General features: G+C 34.4%; 1 protein-coding gene across 1 annotated transcript; it reads right to left on the reverse strand.

Moving 5' to 3' along the window:
- On the reverse strand, positions 1-12,973 carry LOC18433460 (endoglucanase 14). The gene is made up of 6 exons (XM_020666647.2): positions 12,537-12,973; positions 5,061-5,474; positions 3,977-4,063; positions 3,757-3,909; positions 2,417-2,707; positions 1-504 (listed from the first exon to the last, which is right to left on the reverse strand). Exons 1-6 carry the CDS (start codon positions 12,732-12,734, stop codon positions 181-183), a joined length of 1,467 nt encoding a protein of 488 aa, XP_020522306.1. The 5' UTR covers positions 12,735-12,973; the 3' UTR covers positions 1-180.
- Positions 12,974-16,593: the final 3,620 nt, after the last annotated feature.

The following is a 16,593-nucleotide window of genomic DNA, read 5'->3' on the forward strand; positions in this document are numbered from 1 at the left end:
TTGTCATACAATAGATTCCTTGCATTCATTGACTGGTTATTTTTTCAGTGGAATTTTGAATTACAGAATTGAGAAGATGAATACATCCGGCAACAATTGTCTACTTTGCAGAATAAAAGTAAAGACTAAATGAACAACAAAAGAACCACAAATTGGCTTATGAAAAGTGAGGAAAGTCCATTACATTGAGGCTAGCTTGGCAAGAACACCGACTAGAGGAGCAGTGTTATAAGATGATGCCTCTGCATGGGGGGCACTGTTCCTAGTGTCGTCGTACCAATCGTTCTCGTCTGGACCTCCGACTATTGCACCATCGATGACATTTGGATTAGGGGCGTCGCGATTGAACCAGTCCACAAAGCCCTGTTGACAACCCACAGGTGTTGGGTCCTTCTTCACTGACACAATTGAGGCACCCCTGTGGTGAACCTTTCCTGGGAACTTAGGTCCAAATCCTACCATGTAACTCGTGTACATTGGATTGTTGCCAAGAATGTAATCCACCTGTGTTTTTAGAAAATTTCTATCAAGAACTATTTTTGGCCATATTTTCGTATTATCTTTGTTAAAAGAGAAAATAAGTGGTTTATTCTGTCAAATATTTTCTTGGTTAATTTGTTATCTACAAGTGTAGTTAGCAGCACCTTAGAAAATGAAACAAGATTCGAAGCATCTTATCAAAGTATAGAACTATGAGTGATTTATGTATGGACCTTAAAATTTTAGGTAAAATACGGAATGCTTCAATTATATGAGAACATTACAAAGAAGGTCAGTCAATCCCTTTTTTTTTAAAAAAAAAAAATTGTCTATCGGGGTCAACCCAATTTTTAATTTTTTTTTAGTTTTTTTGTTAATAGGGCAGTACCTTAAAATTTGGGGCACTACCCTAATGGAAAAACTAAAAAGACTTAAAAAAATAATTAAAATTCCGGTTGATTGAGGGGTAATTTTGAAAAAATAAAAACGGCCGGTTGACCGACCTTCTTTGTAATTTCCGTCTATAAGCCGAGCATTTTGTATTTTATCTAAAATTTTAGTATCCGTGCATAAATCACTCTATTGTTTTTTGATCTTTGGATTGTCAATTTTATTTGCAGAATGAATAGAAAAAGAAAGAGAACTTTCAAATAAATTAAGGGAAACAAGAACACTAATCTTCTAAAGTTATATTCCGATCCAAAGTATGCATGATTCTACCACCCTCGTTACTATTATCTAAAGTTTGTGAAGTCCTGCTACCAATATTTGCAAATCCCTTTTCCAATATAGAGATCCCCTTCAAACTATTACTGCAATAGAGGAATATGCAATAATTTGCATGGCTATGCAAGGGAGAAACTCATACCTGATACAACCATCACCGTCAAATTAATGGTTGGATGGAGGAGTAAGATCTAGACTTGCTAGAGCATGATATGATTCCAATGGTGGACCCACTCTCTCGCCATCAATGACTAATCATTGGTTGGATTGCGATGACATGATTAGGATTTCCCGAAGTCATGAGGATTACAATGTCCCTTCCCAAGTATGTTAGGAGATAATTTGTGAAATCGCTTGATACTTTCGAAAAATTTCTAAGAAATTATGACCCATCCTTTCATGGGTTAATTGAAATTTGATTGAAAGAATTAGGCTTGGTCGACAGTAGATCATGGGCAAGCTTTATATGCTTTCTTTATAGCATAGAAGTTCTGTCCTCCCCTTTATCCAACCGTCCATTTTGAATGGAGGGCTAAGATTGTCCCAATCACAATGTCATGCCTCTACACTATTTTATTTTTAATTTTTTTTTATAAATTATTTAACACCAAATTTTGGACATCCATTCCTATATTAAACTTGCACTAGTGAAAAATATAAATGTTTTTTTCAATAAAATAAAATGACCAAAATACCCTTGAAAGATTCAAGGGGTATTTTGGTCATTATATTTTATAGAAAAAATAAATATTTTTTATAGGTGCGCCTCAATGAGAAGATGACACGTACCAAATTTCATATTCTTACAATTTGTATAAAAAAGACTAAAAATAAAATACTTTGAGATGTCGGATCTAAGATCAAACGATAAGTTGCTCTCTTGATCAAAATTGGCCGGCTAGATGATAGGGGAAAGATAGAACTTCTATGCTGTAAGGAAAATATAGAAACCTTTCCCTCATCTTATACCCCAAAACGAAAAGACGAAGGACCGCTTATGTAAGTACCTTATCTTATACCCCAAAACGAAAAGACGAAGGACTGCTTATGTAAGTACCTTATCTTATACCCCAAAACAAAAAGACCAAGGACTACTTATTAAGTACAAAAATCAGCAGGCACACCATTTATTTAGCGATGAAACAGAAATTGCTTTGTGTTTAAATTGACATAGGAGAAGAAAAAGCAAGCAAAGAGAATGGCAATGAACCTGAGAACGGGCAAAGGAGAAAAGCTCTTGTGGCTGAACCTGGCCGGCGTGGCAGCTGAGCATCTTAGGCCCACCCGTTGCCGTGGCCAAGTAATCAGAATAAACAGTGAGGAGGAAAGAGGAGGAGACGACGTCTTGGAGGTTATCGAATGGTTGGAACCAAAGCATTCCTGCAGGGGTCCTTGGCAAATTGAAGTTGCCTTTTTGGAGGTAATTGCACAACAGCTCTTCCAAGTTGCTCTGGTACTGGCCCCATATCCCCTGTCCTCCTATTTTCCCTTGTAGTAGGAGCTAGAGAGAGAGATTCAACAATCCATCCAAATGAATACATGAAAAGGATTCGAGGGAAAAATATTAGTGATTATCTCTTTACACATGAAGGTCACAATCATTTCTACAAATTAGATGTTCGATTGGATGATTTAAGGTAAGTCATCGAAGTCCAAATTTTTTTTTTTTAAAACTTTATTTCTATTCAATGACACCCTTACCATCACCTATTTTGAAATTTAAGATACAAGAAATGATTGGAACTTCTATGTACACCAATCACTTCACCCATTTAAGTAGTATGGCGTACAAAAACCATAACAATTACTTGAGAGAGAAAGAGAGAATCGTCTTTTGAAAACCCTAGATCCATGATCCCTCAATTGGATGATCCAAATGAATGTTTTTTTTGGAGAAAGAAAGCATTAGGGCATTTCTTGAGCTCCATATCGTATTTCCTCTATTGTGCTGGTAAGCTGCAATATGGGCCCTAACCCAAATGGCTAGGGTTCGGAAAAGAGAAAAACTTTCGCAATATCAAAATAGAGCATTAGACTCATATTTTTCAAGTATACAAATTGGGATGGAACCGGGGGGCCACCCTTGGCCATAGCCGGGTCTAGTCCTCATTGGGCCAACCTAGGCTTGCTAGGCCTTAACAGGGCGAAAGAGGCCTTGACCTAGGCTAGGCTCTACCCTTATCAAGATTGGGTTGAGTAAGATTGGGCTACATAGAATCACATAAAGCAAAGAAAGAAATAAAGATAAAAGAGCAGGGTGGGGGCCGTGGCTGAAGCCCAGCCAGCCCTACCGTTGGGCCAGTCTCTTGGGCCACACTCTATGATCCATGCCCTATTTTTTAAGGGCCTAATAAAAGACAGTGACCTGATTGATTATTGAAAAAGAGGTCCAGTTTAACATTGAACCTGGTCCTAAAATACTAGGGCCTAGGCCGGCCTGAGCATAGCCACTGTGGCGCTAGGGCGGGTCAGGACCACAATAGGGCTAACCCGAATTTTTCGTTTTGGCATGTTTATTTACGCATGGAAAGGAGAAGAAGAGAGGGTGACCTTTGAAACTAGAGCTTGAACCCCCGGGAATTTGTCATCCCATGCTAAGGATTTCCTTATACCTCCTGTGCTTCCAGCTTTGCTTAAATAGTCCAAATACATCTCATAACCAGTGGCTTCATAAAGCCATGCTGCACCCCATAGCAAATCATCCTGTGCAAACCATTCCTTAGAGAGAGAGAAACTCAAAGATAGTTATTAGAGAGAGAGAGAGACTTACTTCATATAAAGAGCTCTCATAGAAAGTCTTAGCGTCGGGGATGCTGTCGTGATAGTACCCAAGGTGGTTACGACCGAACTCGAACAGCTGCAAACGTATTTCACTTGGCTTAGCTTATTCCTCACCTCATGGACGACTAGTATGGAGTCTCCACAATTAAGCTCCATTTTGTTTTTTTTTGTATTTTAGGTTGTTAAAAAATTAGACTTTCAAATTAATGACAATAACCTTCAAAATATGGCCTATACAATAATATTGTGTCTTTTTTCTGTTCTATTATATAATTTTATTTTTAATTTTTCCATAATGAATGGGCACTTGAAATGGGGAATATGATTTTATTTGATGTTAACTTTTATAATTTTTTGAAGGCAGAAGGGAGTAGAGAAAAAGCACTCAAAGTCGGTCGAGTAACTCGGGCTCGAGTCCTTGTCAAGCTTGATTTGTCCCGAGTTGGGTTTCCAACTTGGGAATATTAGAAAATAAAAATAAAAAATTATAAAATTCTAAAAAAATAAGAAATTTATTTGGGATATGTTTTTTTTATATTATCTATAATTTTAGAAAAGATTGGAAAGTGTTTTAGCCATAAATACTTAATTTTACATTTTTTATCTTTTTTATATTATTTTAAAAAATAAGCACAATCGCAAGGTGATTTTTTAAAATCAATTTTTTTTTTTTTTTTTTACTATCATGTTGATGTTGATGTGTTTTGCTTAATCTTACTTTAAACATAAATTTTCTATTTTTTTTATTCTTTTAATATTTATTATATTTGTTATAATTTTTTAACCATTTTATGTTGTTGCAGTAATGGGCACCACTCGAGCTGAGTTACTCCGACTCAGTCGGAGTACTCAGATCGAGCATGGGTCGAGCAATAGGCCCAAGCAGCGGTTTCCAACAGAGAAAAAGAGAATGCTTGCAGCTCTTTTGAATGGGCAATGTTGGAGGAAGAGAGAGGAGGTAAATATTTCTATAGAAATAAAAAAGAGGGGATGGAGACAGGCAAATCTCAACGAGACCCAAGAGAGGGGGAGGATCATTATGTTTTGGGGAGAGAGAGAGGTCTCAAACCAACCTGCTTAGCATGGCCTAAGAGCAGTGCACTGTACCGTGGATCGGCCTGCTGGAAGACCACTGAGGCCGCGGCCATCGCAGCGGCAGTTTCTCCAGCAAGGTCGGATCCCGGGTGCGAATCATCAACTTTAAACGCTGGTCTCGGTGTGGTCATGTCCTCGGGCCTTTGCCAGCAGATGTGGTCTGTGGCTCCCTCGCCTACTTGTCCATATAATACATCGGGTTGGGGATGGGCCTTGATGAAGTAGTCCGTCCCCCATCGGATGGCGCTCATGGCATTGCCCAACTCCTTGTGCTGACTCAGTTGCTGCCAAAACTGGATCGTACTCCATGCAAGCATGGTGACGGTGAAGGCCATGGGGAACCCGAACTTTACATTGTCACCAGCATCATAATAACCCCCAGTGAGGTCTATCTGTGGGAGAGAGAATGATTCTTACTAATTTTTAATATGTTAATGGGTACAAATGAAATCTTGAAAGTACCCAAACCAAAGAGCATTCTTAAAAAAAAAGCATAACTTATATACAAAAGTCTACTCTAATTTATATGGTCATGGTTATATGGCCATCACTGCTTCCGTTATAGATTGGACGATGATAATAGACGGTTGGCAAAACCTGTATCGCATTATGACATCATTCCATGGGATCCACTCTCCACCATCTACCGTCCAACCTCTTTCATCAGCAGTGCTGACCATACTGTCGCGATGCCGCATGTTTCAAATTCGCACATGCACTGATGTGAAACATAAGATGCCGCTAAGGTGTACGTGTTCAGACATTGTTAAGGATAGAAATCAATTACCTGTCCTACATTCCTAAATAGAAACTCCAAAAATAAATTTTGGATTTTTTTGTGATGAGTTAAAATATATATTTATATTTTGAGACACTTTACGAGGTCTAAATTTGTTTTTGAATTTTATTAATAGTCATTTTGCGTGGATTAAAAATTGAGAAAGTTACGAAACGCCCAAATATACTATCTATGTAACTTACCTCTAGTTAACCTTTTCTCTCATTTTATTCCCCACAACCACATTTTTTCGTAAATACCCCCAATCCAAAAACAAAAGATAAAAGAAACTAAACTACCCCTTCTCTCTCCTCGTGGTTTTTACCGACGACTCTCTCCCCGTTGAATAGGTCTCTTCGGCAGTTGAATAGATCACTTCGGCAATGAAGACAAGCACTCTGGCAGTACAAAAACGCGTTCGAGTAGTACACCTTTTGGAGCCACATCGCTTTAACGGTTGAATTGGTCGTTTCGGTAATACACTATTTGGGACATCCAATTCACTTTTTTTTGTAAGGAAAAAGCATTTTTGTCCAAAAAATAAACTTTTTTTTGGGTGGTTTTTGCGAGGAAACGTGGTGTTGGGAAAAAAAGTGAAAGAAAGTTTTTGCGAGGAAACGTGGTGTTGGGAAAAAAAGTGAAAGAAAAAGTTCGTTGGGGGTAAGTCTAACAAAAAAAAAAAGAAAAGAAAAAAAAAAGACAAATTGTGCCCTAAGCATTTAAGATGGTAAAAAATCTAACTTTGGGGACTTCAAACGTCCAATTTTTGGAATGGGTAAAATACGAAAAAAAAAAAAAAACATGCCTTTTCGAAAGTTGGACTGGCAACCATCTAATCGGTTGTTCGAGAGTTGGACTTTAATCCTACCTTATGCTTCGGGCACATTTGTTTATTGGAAGCCGTGGCTTCCATCACTCTTGCACTTCTACTACTTGTTTATGGGAAGCGTAACATTGATATAGGAGCCATGGCTTCCAGCAGCCTCCAAATTGCATAAAAAATATGTGATTTGAGGAAGCTGCAACTTTCCTGCTAACCATGAAAGTTGTGGCTTCCAAAATGCATAATCCCGTTTTCCATGAAACAGACACCCCCGTTGTCTTTTTTCGTTTAGAGATTTAGATTTTTTAATCAGAGGCAAATAAAAATTAAAATTTTGAAAAAAAAAAGGTTTGGTTTGTATGAAAAATGTAAATTTTTTCATGTGGGCTGGGCCGATGAATCTCCATTGTCCAATTCGGTCAGACGGTCGAGATCGTACGGTATCATGCAATCTCCATCATCCAACTCCAAGTTGGACGGCGGAGATTTTATGCAGGCTAGTAGGTGGGCATATATAAAAACCGTGTGCCACAAAAAATGTCCACAAATATAAATATTTTTCATTTTAAAAATTATTCAGGGTGCCCAAGTAAATTTTCCAAGAATTGTAAGAAGCTGGAGAAGGGTCGGTTTCCTATTTTAGGTGGTGAGATAGTGACCACTGTTCTAAGTAAACCCGAGTTTGACCGTAGTCCTACGCATGCAAATGTCGCTATTCTCATCCTTTTTTCTCTTCTTCAATGGCATACATAAAAGCGCAACGATTCCCATTAGAGGTAGCAACAGGTCCGAGTCCGGCTGGAACTGGACGCAAAAAATACAATGGCACCTAGATTCCAATCCATACCCAAACCTGATCGGAGCTGAAGTCATCAGACCCGGACTCAAATCCAAAAATATTACAAGGAACCTAGATCCAGATTTGGACCAGACCGTACTTGATTGGACTCTCTGGTTCCCGAGTCTACCGGTTCATTGCCATCCCTAATTCCCATCCCCCCTCTCTCTCTCTCTTCGACAACACATGCCAGGTATGTATACATCTCTCTCTCAGGGAAATGCCAAGGATATCTATGCTATCTTTGTTTAATCTGACCTCTCCCTTCATTTCTTGGCTAGCATAGACATAATCTCATAAGTTATAATGGCCGGTGCTTCAAGACTCGGCCCAGTTTACTAAGAAACTAGGGTTTGGCCTATGAGCGAAACGAGTATTAGGGCCAATTAGGATTAAAGAAAAGTTTTTTTTAGAAAAATCTTAATTAAATGATTTGGAAAGACATTTTTAGATTATTTAGGAATTTTTTCTGTCATATCTAAATTTTTATTTTTTAGTTTCGATTTTTCTAAATTTTCAAGGTATAGAGTAATTTTTTTTCATGATCCATCATTTATGATTTTTTTTTTTTGTAAGATATGGCCGAGTCCGTAACCCGAGCCAAGTTTAAATACATTGAAAACGACTGCCGCCATGGAGCTCTAACCCGTCCTTAACAATCAGTTGTCACCAGATAAGAGAGGAGGACACATGATTTGCATGAGAATGCAAAATCTTGTAACTATGCTCGGTTGCACCTCATGCAAACACCATAAAACCTCTGAGGACTCAAACCTCATTATTGGCAACAAAGACTGCTGAATAACTAATCAAACAAGTGAATTTGACAAAGATTTTATTCGGAGTTAGGAAAATAGATGGCCCTTGTGATTTTTTTTATTCAAATAAAAGTAGAAACAAAGCTCGAGAAATAATTCTATTTTTCACCAAGTTTTTTACGAATATTTGAAAAGCATGACATTGTCAAAGGATCTCAGATGAAAAGTATATATATGTATATAGAAAAAGATCCTATATGCCTATGTGCGTATTGCTGCAGTAAACACCCAACGGTCCAGAATGAATATCAGTCTATCTGACGGTCACGACCTCATTTCGAGTTTGAAGTTTAATTTTTTTTTTAAATATCCAAATCACTTGAAATTTTAGACGAACGTTCTTGAAAAATAGGCGCACCTAATAAAAATATCAAAAAATTATTTTACATGAAATAAATTTATCAAAATACCCCCAAAATGTTTCGGGGGTATTTGGTCAATTTATTTTTATGAATTATTTTTGTGATATTTTTTATTAGGTGCACTTGATGAGAAGAACACATGCCTAAAATTTCAAGTGATTTGGATTTGTAGAAAAAAAACTTAAAATTAAAACATGAAGTGAGGTCGTGGCCGTCAGATCGGCCAAGATTTGATCTGGGTTGTTGGGCGTATTCTTATAGGTACACTCGTCGGGGTACCATATCATCTTCCTATATATATATATATATGGAAAATGATCGTACTTACAGATAAAAATGCGCCCAACAGCCCAGATTGAATTTGGGCCAATCTGACGGTCACCACTCATTTCGTATTTGAATTTGAATTTTTATTTCTACAAATCTAAATAACTTGCACGTTTTATTCAAAAATAGGAGAATATAATAAAAATATCAAAAAAAAAATACATGAAATAAAAATACCCCTGAAAAGTTTCAGGGGTATTTGGTCAATGTTTTTTTCACGATTTTTTTTTTGATATTTTTATTAGTTGCGCCTTGATGAGAAGAGTATACATCTAAAATTTCAGGTTATTTGGATTTTTAGAAATTTAAATACTTAATGAGGTTGTGACCGTTAGATAGGCCCAGATTCAATCTGGGTCGTTGGGCGTATTTTTACTTGTAAGAATATATAGATATATATATATATGAAAAACTCTTCGCAATGCCTATAGGCAAAAATGAACAACGATTTCGTCTACCCTCATCACCATCCAAAGTTCATCGTGTGGTCACGATTGTTCGATAATATTTTATTTTTCATTTTTTTTCTTTCTATAAGTCAGAATGGTTTGAAATTTGGAGTGTATGTATATTTTAGTGAGACGCACCTAATAAAAATATAAAAAAAATAATTCGTAAAAATAATTGACCAAAATACCCTTAAAACTTTTCAGAGGTATTTTGGTTAATTTTATTCATTTAAAATATTGTTTTGATATTTTTTTGTAGATATACCTATTTTTGATGAACACACGCTCTAAATTTTTAGGTCATTTTGATTTATATAAGAAAAATTAAAAATAAAATACTACCGTACAATCGTGACCGTATGATGAACTTTAGACGGTGATGAGAGTAGGTAAAATCACTGTTCATTTTCACTTATAGGAGTTTTGTAGTATCTTCACATATATATATATATATATATATATATATATATAAGCGTATGAAAGGCTTCTCCCCTTTCATGCAAATTGAGTTGAGTGTTCATGACTTTATAGATGTCATGTTTTAACCCTTTCATACTATTTATATATGCCACCATAATTGAATACCACCATAATCTCATAATGTTTTAACCCTTATATATGTATCTAGAGATGCGTATGAAAGGCTTCTCCCCTTTCATGCAAATTGAGTTGAGTGTTCATGACTTTATAGATGTCATGTTTTAACCCTTTCATACTATTTATATGCCACCATAATTGAATACCACCATAATCTCATAATGTTTTAACCTGATATATGTATCTAGAGATGCGTATGAAAGGCTTCTCCCCTTTCATGCAAATTGAGTTGAGTGTTCATGACTTTATAGATGTCATGTTTTAACCCTTTCATACTATTTATATATGCCACCATAATTGAATACCACCATAATCTCATAATGTTTTAACCCTTATATATGTATCTAGAGATGCGTATGAAAGGCTTCTCCCCTTTCATGCAAATTGAGTTGAGTGTTCATGACTTTGTAGATGTCATGTTTTAACCCTTTCATACTATTTATATATGCCACCATAAATGGTATGATTTTACAGATCTTTGCTAGCATTTTAATTGAAAGATCTCATTTCATACAAAGTGTTCATGCTTAACCCACCATAACGGGATCTAGCAAAGATCTGTAATTGAAATCATACCATTTATGCTTACCACCATAACGAGAGTCAATTATGGTAGCAAAGATCTGTAATTAAACCTGTAATTAACTCAATGATCTGCAAAGATTTTATTGATCTTTGCTACCGTAAATGGTCTGATTTTACATATCTTTGTTAGTATTTTAATTGAAAGATCCCCTTTCATACAAAGTGTTCATGCTTAACCCTTTCATACCATATATATATATATATATATATATATATATATATATATATATATATATATATATATATATATATAGGAAAATGCTGAGATTTACCCACTAACTTATATGAATATATGTGTTCGTATGCGCCCAATAGTCCAGATTGAATCTGGACTGATCAGACGGTCACGACCTCATTTTATATTTGAATTTTAAGTTGTTTTTTTACGAACCCAAATAATGTGAAATTTTAAGAGTGTATTATTCAAAAATAGAAGAATCTAATAAAAATATCAAAACAATAATTTGCAAGAAATAAATTGATTAAAATACCCTTGAAATATTTTGGGGGTATTTTGATCAATTTAATTTTTACGAATTATTTTTAAAATATTTTTATTATGTGTGCCTTGATGAGAAGAATATATTTCTAAAATTATAAGTTATTTAGATTTATATAAAAAAATTAAAATACAAAATGATGTCATGACCGTTAGATCGACCAATATTTAATCTATAGCATTGGACTCATATGTTCATATGAGCTAATGAGTTAATCTCAATATTTTATATAGCTGTATATATATATATATATATATATATATATATATATATATATATATATATATATATATATATATATATATATATATATATATATATATATATATATAATCTCATTAGATATGGTAATTCCCTAGTTGTCACATTACACTGTTGTGTGACCCTAGTTTATAACTGTTGTGCAACTGATATCGACTACTCCATCAAGGGTACAATATATTTACAGGGATTGTCTACAAAGGGAAAATGTCTCTATGAGATACCAACAACATATAAGTTATATGAGACCGTACTTCTTAGTTGTTCGACCTAATTCAGACGGCTACAATTATTCATACCACAATGTTACGTCAAACACTGTTTTATTTTTCATTTTTTTTTCTACAAAACATTTTTTGATGAAATTTTGGGCATCCTATTAAAAATTTAGGCTGAACCTGGAAAAAATTAAAAAAATATTTTATATAAAACTAAATGACCAAAATGCCCTTATAATTTTCTAAAGGTATTCTGGTGAGTTTTATCATGGGAAATTTTTTTTTAAAGTATTTTTATCATGTGCACCCCTGTTAGGACTATGCATGCTTCAATTTTTTTTTCAAAATTATTTGTAGAATAAAATAAATACTATGAGCCATCTGATCAACATACTAGCTTGTGACATTGTGACTCTTTAAGCCATCGTAACCATCTACTCATGGCTGAGACCAGGGTCACATATACTATATATGTGGGTGAGGTAACATAAAAAGCCCTCCCGTCTACAAAGATACCATTTATCTTTTATACAATGAGGTCACAATTACCCTTGTCCATTAAATGTCAAAATATGTGGTTGTAAGAGTGTCATTTGATTGACACAAAGTTCCAAAAAAATATTCTCAAATTTCGTGACTCACTCTAAGTCATCCAATTTGACATCCAATGAGTGAGAATAATCGTGACATCTTTGTACAAAAGATAAATGATCTATTTATAGACAATTCTCATTTATTCTTTACAAAAAAGCTATTGTACTTTAATTTTTCAAAAAAGGAAAATATAGGTAGACTTGTACAATCTCGTGAAAGCAACGATCCAATAAGTTTGTTTAATGCACATACACAATTGTGGTCATAAAAACAGATCGATGTATCGAACATACACGAGACTTACCCCACTCAACTTTCCGTCGGCGAGTGCCGAGTCGGATCGCCACTGAGCCCTTTGGGATGGGGGTAATTTGCCTGATCTTTGAGCCTCATAGTAGACGATGGCCTTGCTTAAGGCCAGTCCATAGTCTGGTGCTGCATCCCCTCTCCCTAAGGGACTCACCACTAACCACAAGCACAAGATAATTATATGGGATTGCATATTGCTCTCCCTTGAAATTTCTTGTATAGAGCTTGAGTTAGTGTGGGAAGCTTAGGGTGAAATTCTCTTGAAAATGAATACCTTTAAGGTTTACTTTGGACTAAGGGCTGGTGTGATGTGAGAAACCTCTGGTGAGCCCCTTTTATAAATGAAAGAGTTTGCAGCTTACAACGAAACATTTTGGCTGGCAACGAAACATGCAATGCAATATTTCAATTTATTGCAGCTTACAACGAAACATTATGTCTCTTTTTGGTTCTTTATAAATTGTGTGAGTCATGGATAAAGCTTACAGAGAGACATTTCCAAGTTCGGATTAGGGTTACCAACGATACAAAAGCGTTGACTTGTACTTGCTATATAATAAATGTTAATAAGTAGTGGCCAATTAGTCCAATTAGGGGTAGCTATGGACCTGGACCTGACCTGGGATCCGAAGGGTAGATCTGATCAGGGTCCTGGTATGGGTCACAAAATTGGACCCAGTAGGTCGGGTTTGGCTCCATGTCCAAATCTTGTACCCCAAACATTATTCGGGTCTAGGTCTAGGTTTGGGTGCGATCGGGTCTGGTTGGGTCCAGTAATATTTGTTGCGTCTTAAAATATAATAAATATAATTAAATATGCAGATATTTTAATTTTTAGATCAGATTCGATTGGGTCTGGGTCCGGATTACCACCCCTAACTCCAATAGATAGAGTGTAGCTGTCTAGAATACAACATTTAAAAGGCCATATAGAGAGGGAATGTTGTAAGATAGAGAAGGAAAAAGTTTATATAAGGATGCTATCTTATAATGTAAAACTGCAGATGCCCCTCAAAAATCCATCGGAAAAGGTAAAAACCTTTTTATGGATCATCTCGACATCAAGATGTATGACTATGATAATAAAAAGATTTTAAGTCCCAAAAATAGTGCATTTTATAATATATTATCTACACCCTTCATTTTCAAGATTTTCATATGTTTATAGATCTACTTGATTTTAACCATTTTTAAAATTTAAAATTTTATAATTTGATATAAAAATAGATTTTGAGATAGTCCTAAGAACATTTTACATCAAAATCAAAATTATATACCATGATAAAATTTTAAGGTGCACCTTACCTCTACATCTTCATATGCATCCGTATGCAAACTGCACCCGACAGAGAATAATGTTGGGAGAGTGAGGGGGGGGCATGTTGTAAGATAGAGAAAATATTGAGAGAGAGTTAGGGGCAAGGTTGTAAGAGAGAGAAAAATGTTGGGAGAGAGAGAGATCCCATCTCATCACAATGGCATGGGCAACGTAACCTCCACCCCAAGTTGATAAAAACGGGTACCAACAAAGGTTTCGAAAAGTGAAAAACCGTGAAAGTAGCAGTTATAACGACAATAGATCTCTCATGTCCGCTTCCTGTTATTCTATGCTAATGGGAATGATGTGACCTGCCGTTACGAATCTAGCAACTGTATGTTTCAAAACATAATGGCCGTTGCATATCCGGGTAATGGATGATATATATATATATATATATATATATATATATATATATATATATATATATATATATATATATATATATATATATATATATATATATATATATATATATATATATATATATATATATATATATATATATATATATATATATATAGTAATATGATGCAATAATATTATGGTCATTTGTTTGATCAAATGATCAAACAACTGTTGTATAGTAATATGATGTAATAACCTTAAACAACTGTTTGATCAAATGATCAAATGTGCAAATGATCAAATAACTGTTGTATAGTAATATGATGCAATAACCTTAAAAAACCATTTTATGGTCATTTGTTTGATCTAAATTTTGAAATATACACTCTTTTCATTCTAATGAACAATCACAAAAAATAAAAAATTGAAAACACAATCTAGAAAGTATTATTTTAGCCCAATTAAAATAGGCTGTTCATTTTGGTGAGATGCTTAGATCTAGGCCTTAGAGGGATTTTTTCATTTACATTTTTTTTTGGATAGCTTTATTATCATTAGATGAACAATGTTAAAAATAAAAAAATGATTTTGAGTATAAAAAGGCTATGATCTTGAAATTCACAAAATGAATGGTCTAGATTCGTTTTTGGAGGGGACTCATTTTGACCATGTCTAGGGTTCAAATTGAAAATTTTTTTTTTTTTGGGAATGATCATTAAGATGAAGAGATTGTGTGTGCAAAATTTGGGATCATAAAATACCACAAATATCATTTTCTAGAAGTGTCGTTGCATTATACTATAATACAACCGTTGCATTGGATCATTGTTCATATATATATATATATATATATATATATATATATATATATATATATATATATATATATATCAGGTTTCACAACTTAAAACATAAATAAAAATTTAGGGATTTGGTTAGTATGCGGACAGACCTGCAAATGTAGAAATGCGGGCTTGGCAATAAATATATTTTTTAAATATAACTTGATTGTAATTTTTAGAGAATCTTTAACCTAGCGATTAGAAATATGAAAAAAAAATTGAAAATTAGAAATAATAATTATATTAAAAAAAAATTTGGACCATTTGTTGCAATTGTTTTTAGATGGACATCCATTATATATATATATATATATATATATATATATATATATATATATATATATATATATATATATATATATATATATATATATATATATATAAATAAAGGGAAAGCTTTCTATGCTTCCTAGGTAGCATAGAAGTTCCATCTTTCCCCTTATCCATCTGTCTATTCTGAATGGAGGGTTAAGATTGGCCCAATCACAATGTCACATCCCTACACTATTTTATTTTTAATGTTTTTTTCCTATAAACTATTTTGACGCCAAATTTTGGTCGTCCATTTCTCTATTAAAATCGCATTAGAAAAAAATATAAAAACAATATTTTTAATAAAATAAAATGACTAAAATACCCCTGAAAGTTTCAAGGGGTATTTTGATCATTATATTTTATGAAAAAATTATTATTAATATTTTTTACAGGTGCGCCCCAATGAAAAAATGGCACGTACCAAATTTAATATTCATACAATTTGTATTTTGAGATGTCGGATCACGTACCAAATTTCATATTCATACAATTTGTATTTTGAGATGTCAGATCTAAGATCAAACGGTGAGTAGCTCTCTTGATCAAAATTGGACGGCTGGATGGTAGGGGGAGGATAGAACTTCTATGCTGTAGGGGAAGCATAGAAACCTTTCCCATATATATATATATATATATATATATATATATATATATATATATATATATATTATTTGGTAGCCAAAAATAATATATAAAATAAGTTTTTTGGATCTGACCTGGATCTAGATCCGAATCTCATGTATACTTTTTGGATATGGATCCAGATTTAAATATTTTAGATCCAATCCCGTCCGAATCCGAATCCAAATCCCATGTATACTTTTTGAATCCGAATCTGGATCCTGGTGGATCGAGAATCAGATCCGACCCATTCTCATCCCTGACAATATAGTAGTAATTGTATAGTGAGGCTGGACCCTTTTCTATACTTTGGCACGTCTTAAGTGGAGGCTGGCCTTGCTTTAGATCGGATTCAAATTTGGTGAGTAGGGGTGGCAACGGGTCCGGTACGACTTGGACCTAGACCTGAATGTATTCGGGTCCAGGTTTTTTACTTGGACCCAACACGTCGAGTCCAATAGTTGAACCCATACCCATCGAGTCTTGAGGTTTATCCCATCGGGTCCAAGGTCTGTTTGGGTCCATTGCCACTATCACTCTAAGCGTCTCATTTCTCCTTTTTTTTTTTGGCCAGTTTTTTTTTTATCATATATCTATATTATTGGTAA

This window comes from Amborella trichopoda, chromosome 8 (genome assembly GCF_054954075.1).
Source record: "Amborella trichopoda isolate Santa Cruz 75 chromosome 8, AtrichopodaSantaCruz75HAP2 v2.0, whole genome shotgun sequence".
Classification (NCBI taxonomy): Eukaryota; Viridiplantae; Streptophyta; class Magnoliopsida; order Amborellales; family Amborellaceae; genus Amborella; species Amborella trichopoda.

Bases quoted from the DNA above. Each gene is read 5' to 3' on its own strand.
- LOC18433460 (XM_020666647.2), bottom strand. From the start codon at position 12,734: ATGCAATCCCATATAATTATCTTGTGCTTGTGGTTAGTGGTGAGTCCC. The intron at 5,475-12,536 runs GTAAGTCTCGTG...TCTCTCCCACAG, and splicing joins CCGACGGAAAGTTGAGTGGG to ATAGACCTCACTGGGGGTTA. The intron at 4,064-5,060 runs GTTGGTTTGAGA...ATACGTTTGCAG, and splicing joins TCTTAGGCCATGCTAAGCAG to CTGTTCGAGTTCGGTCGTAA.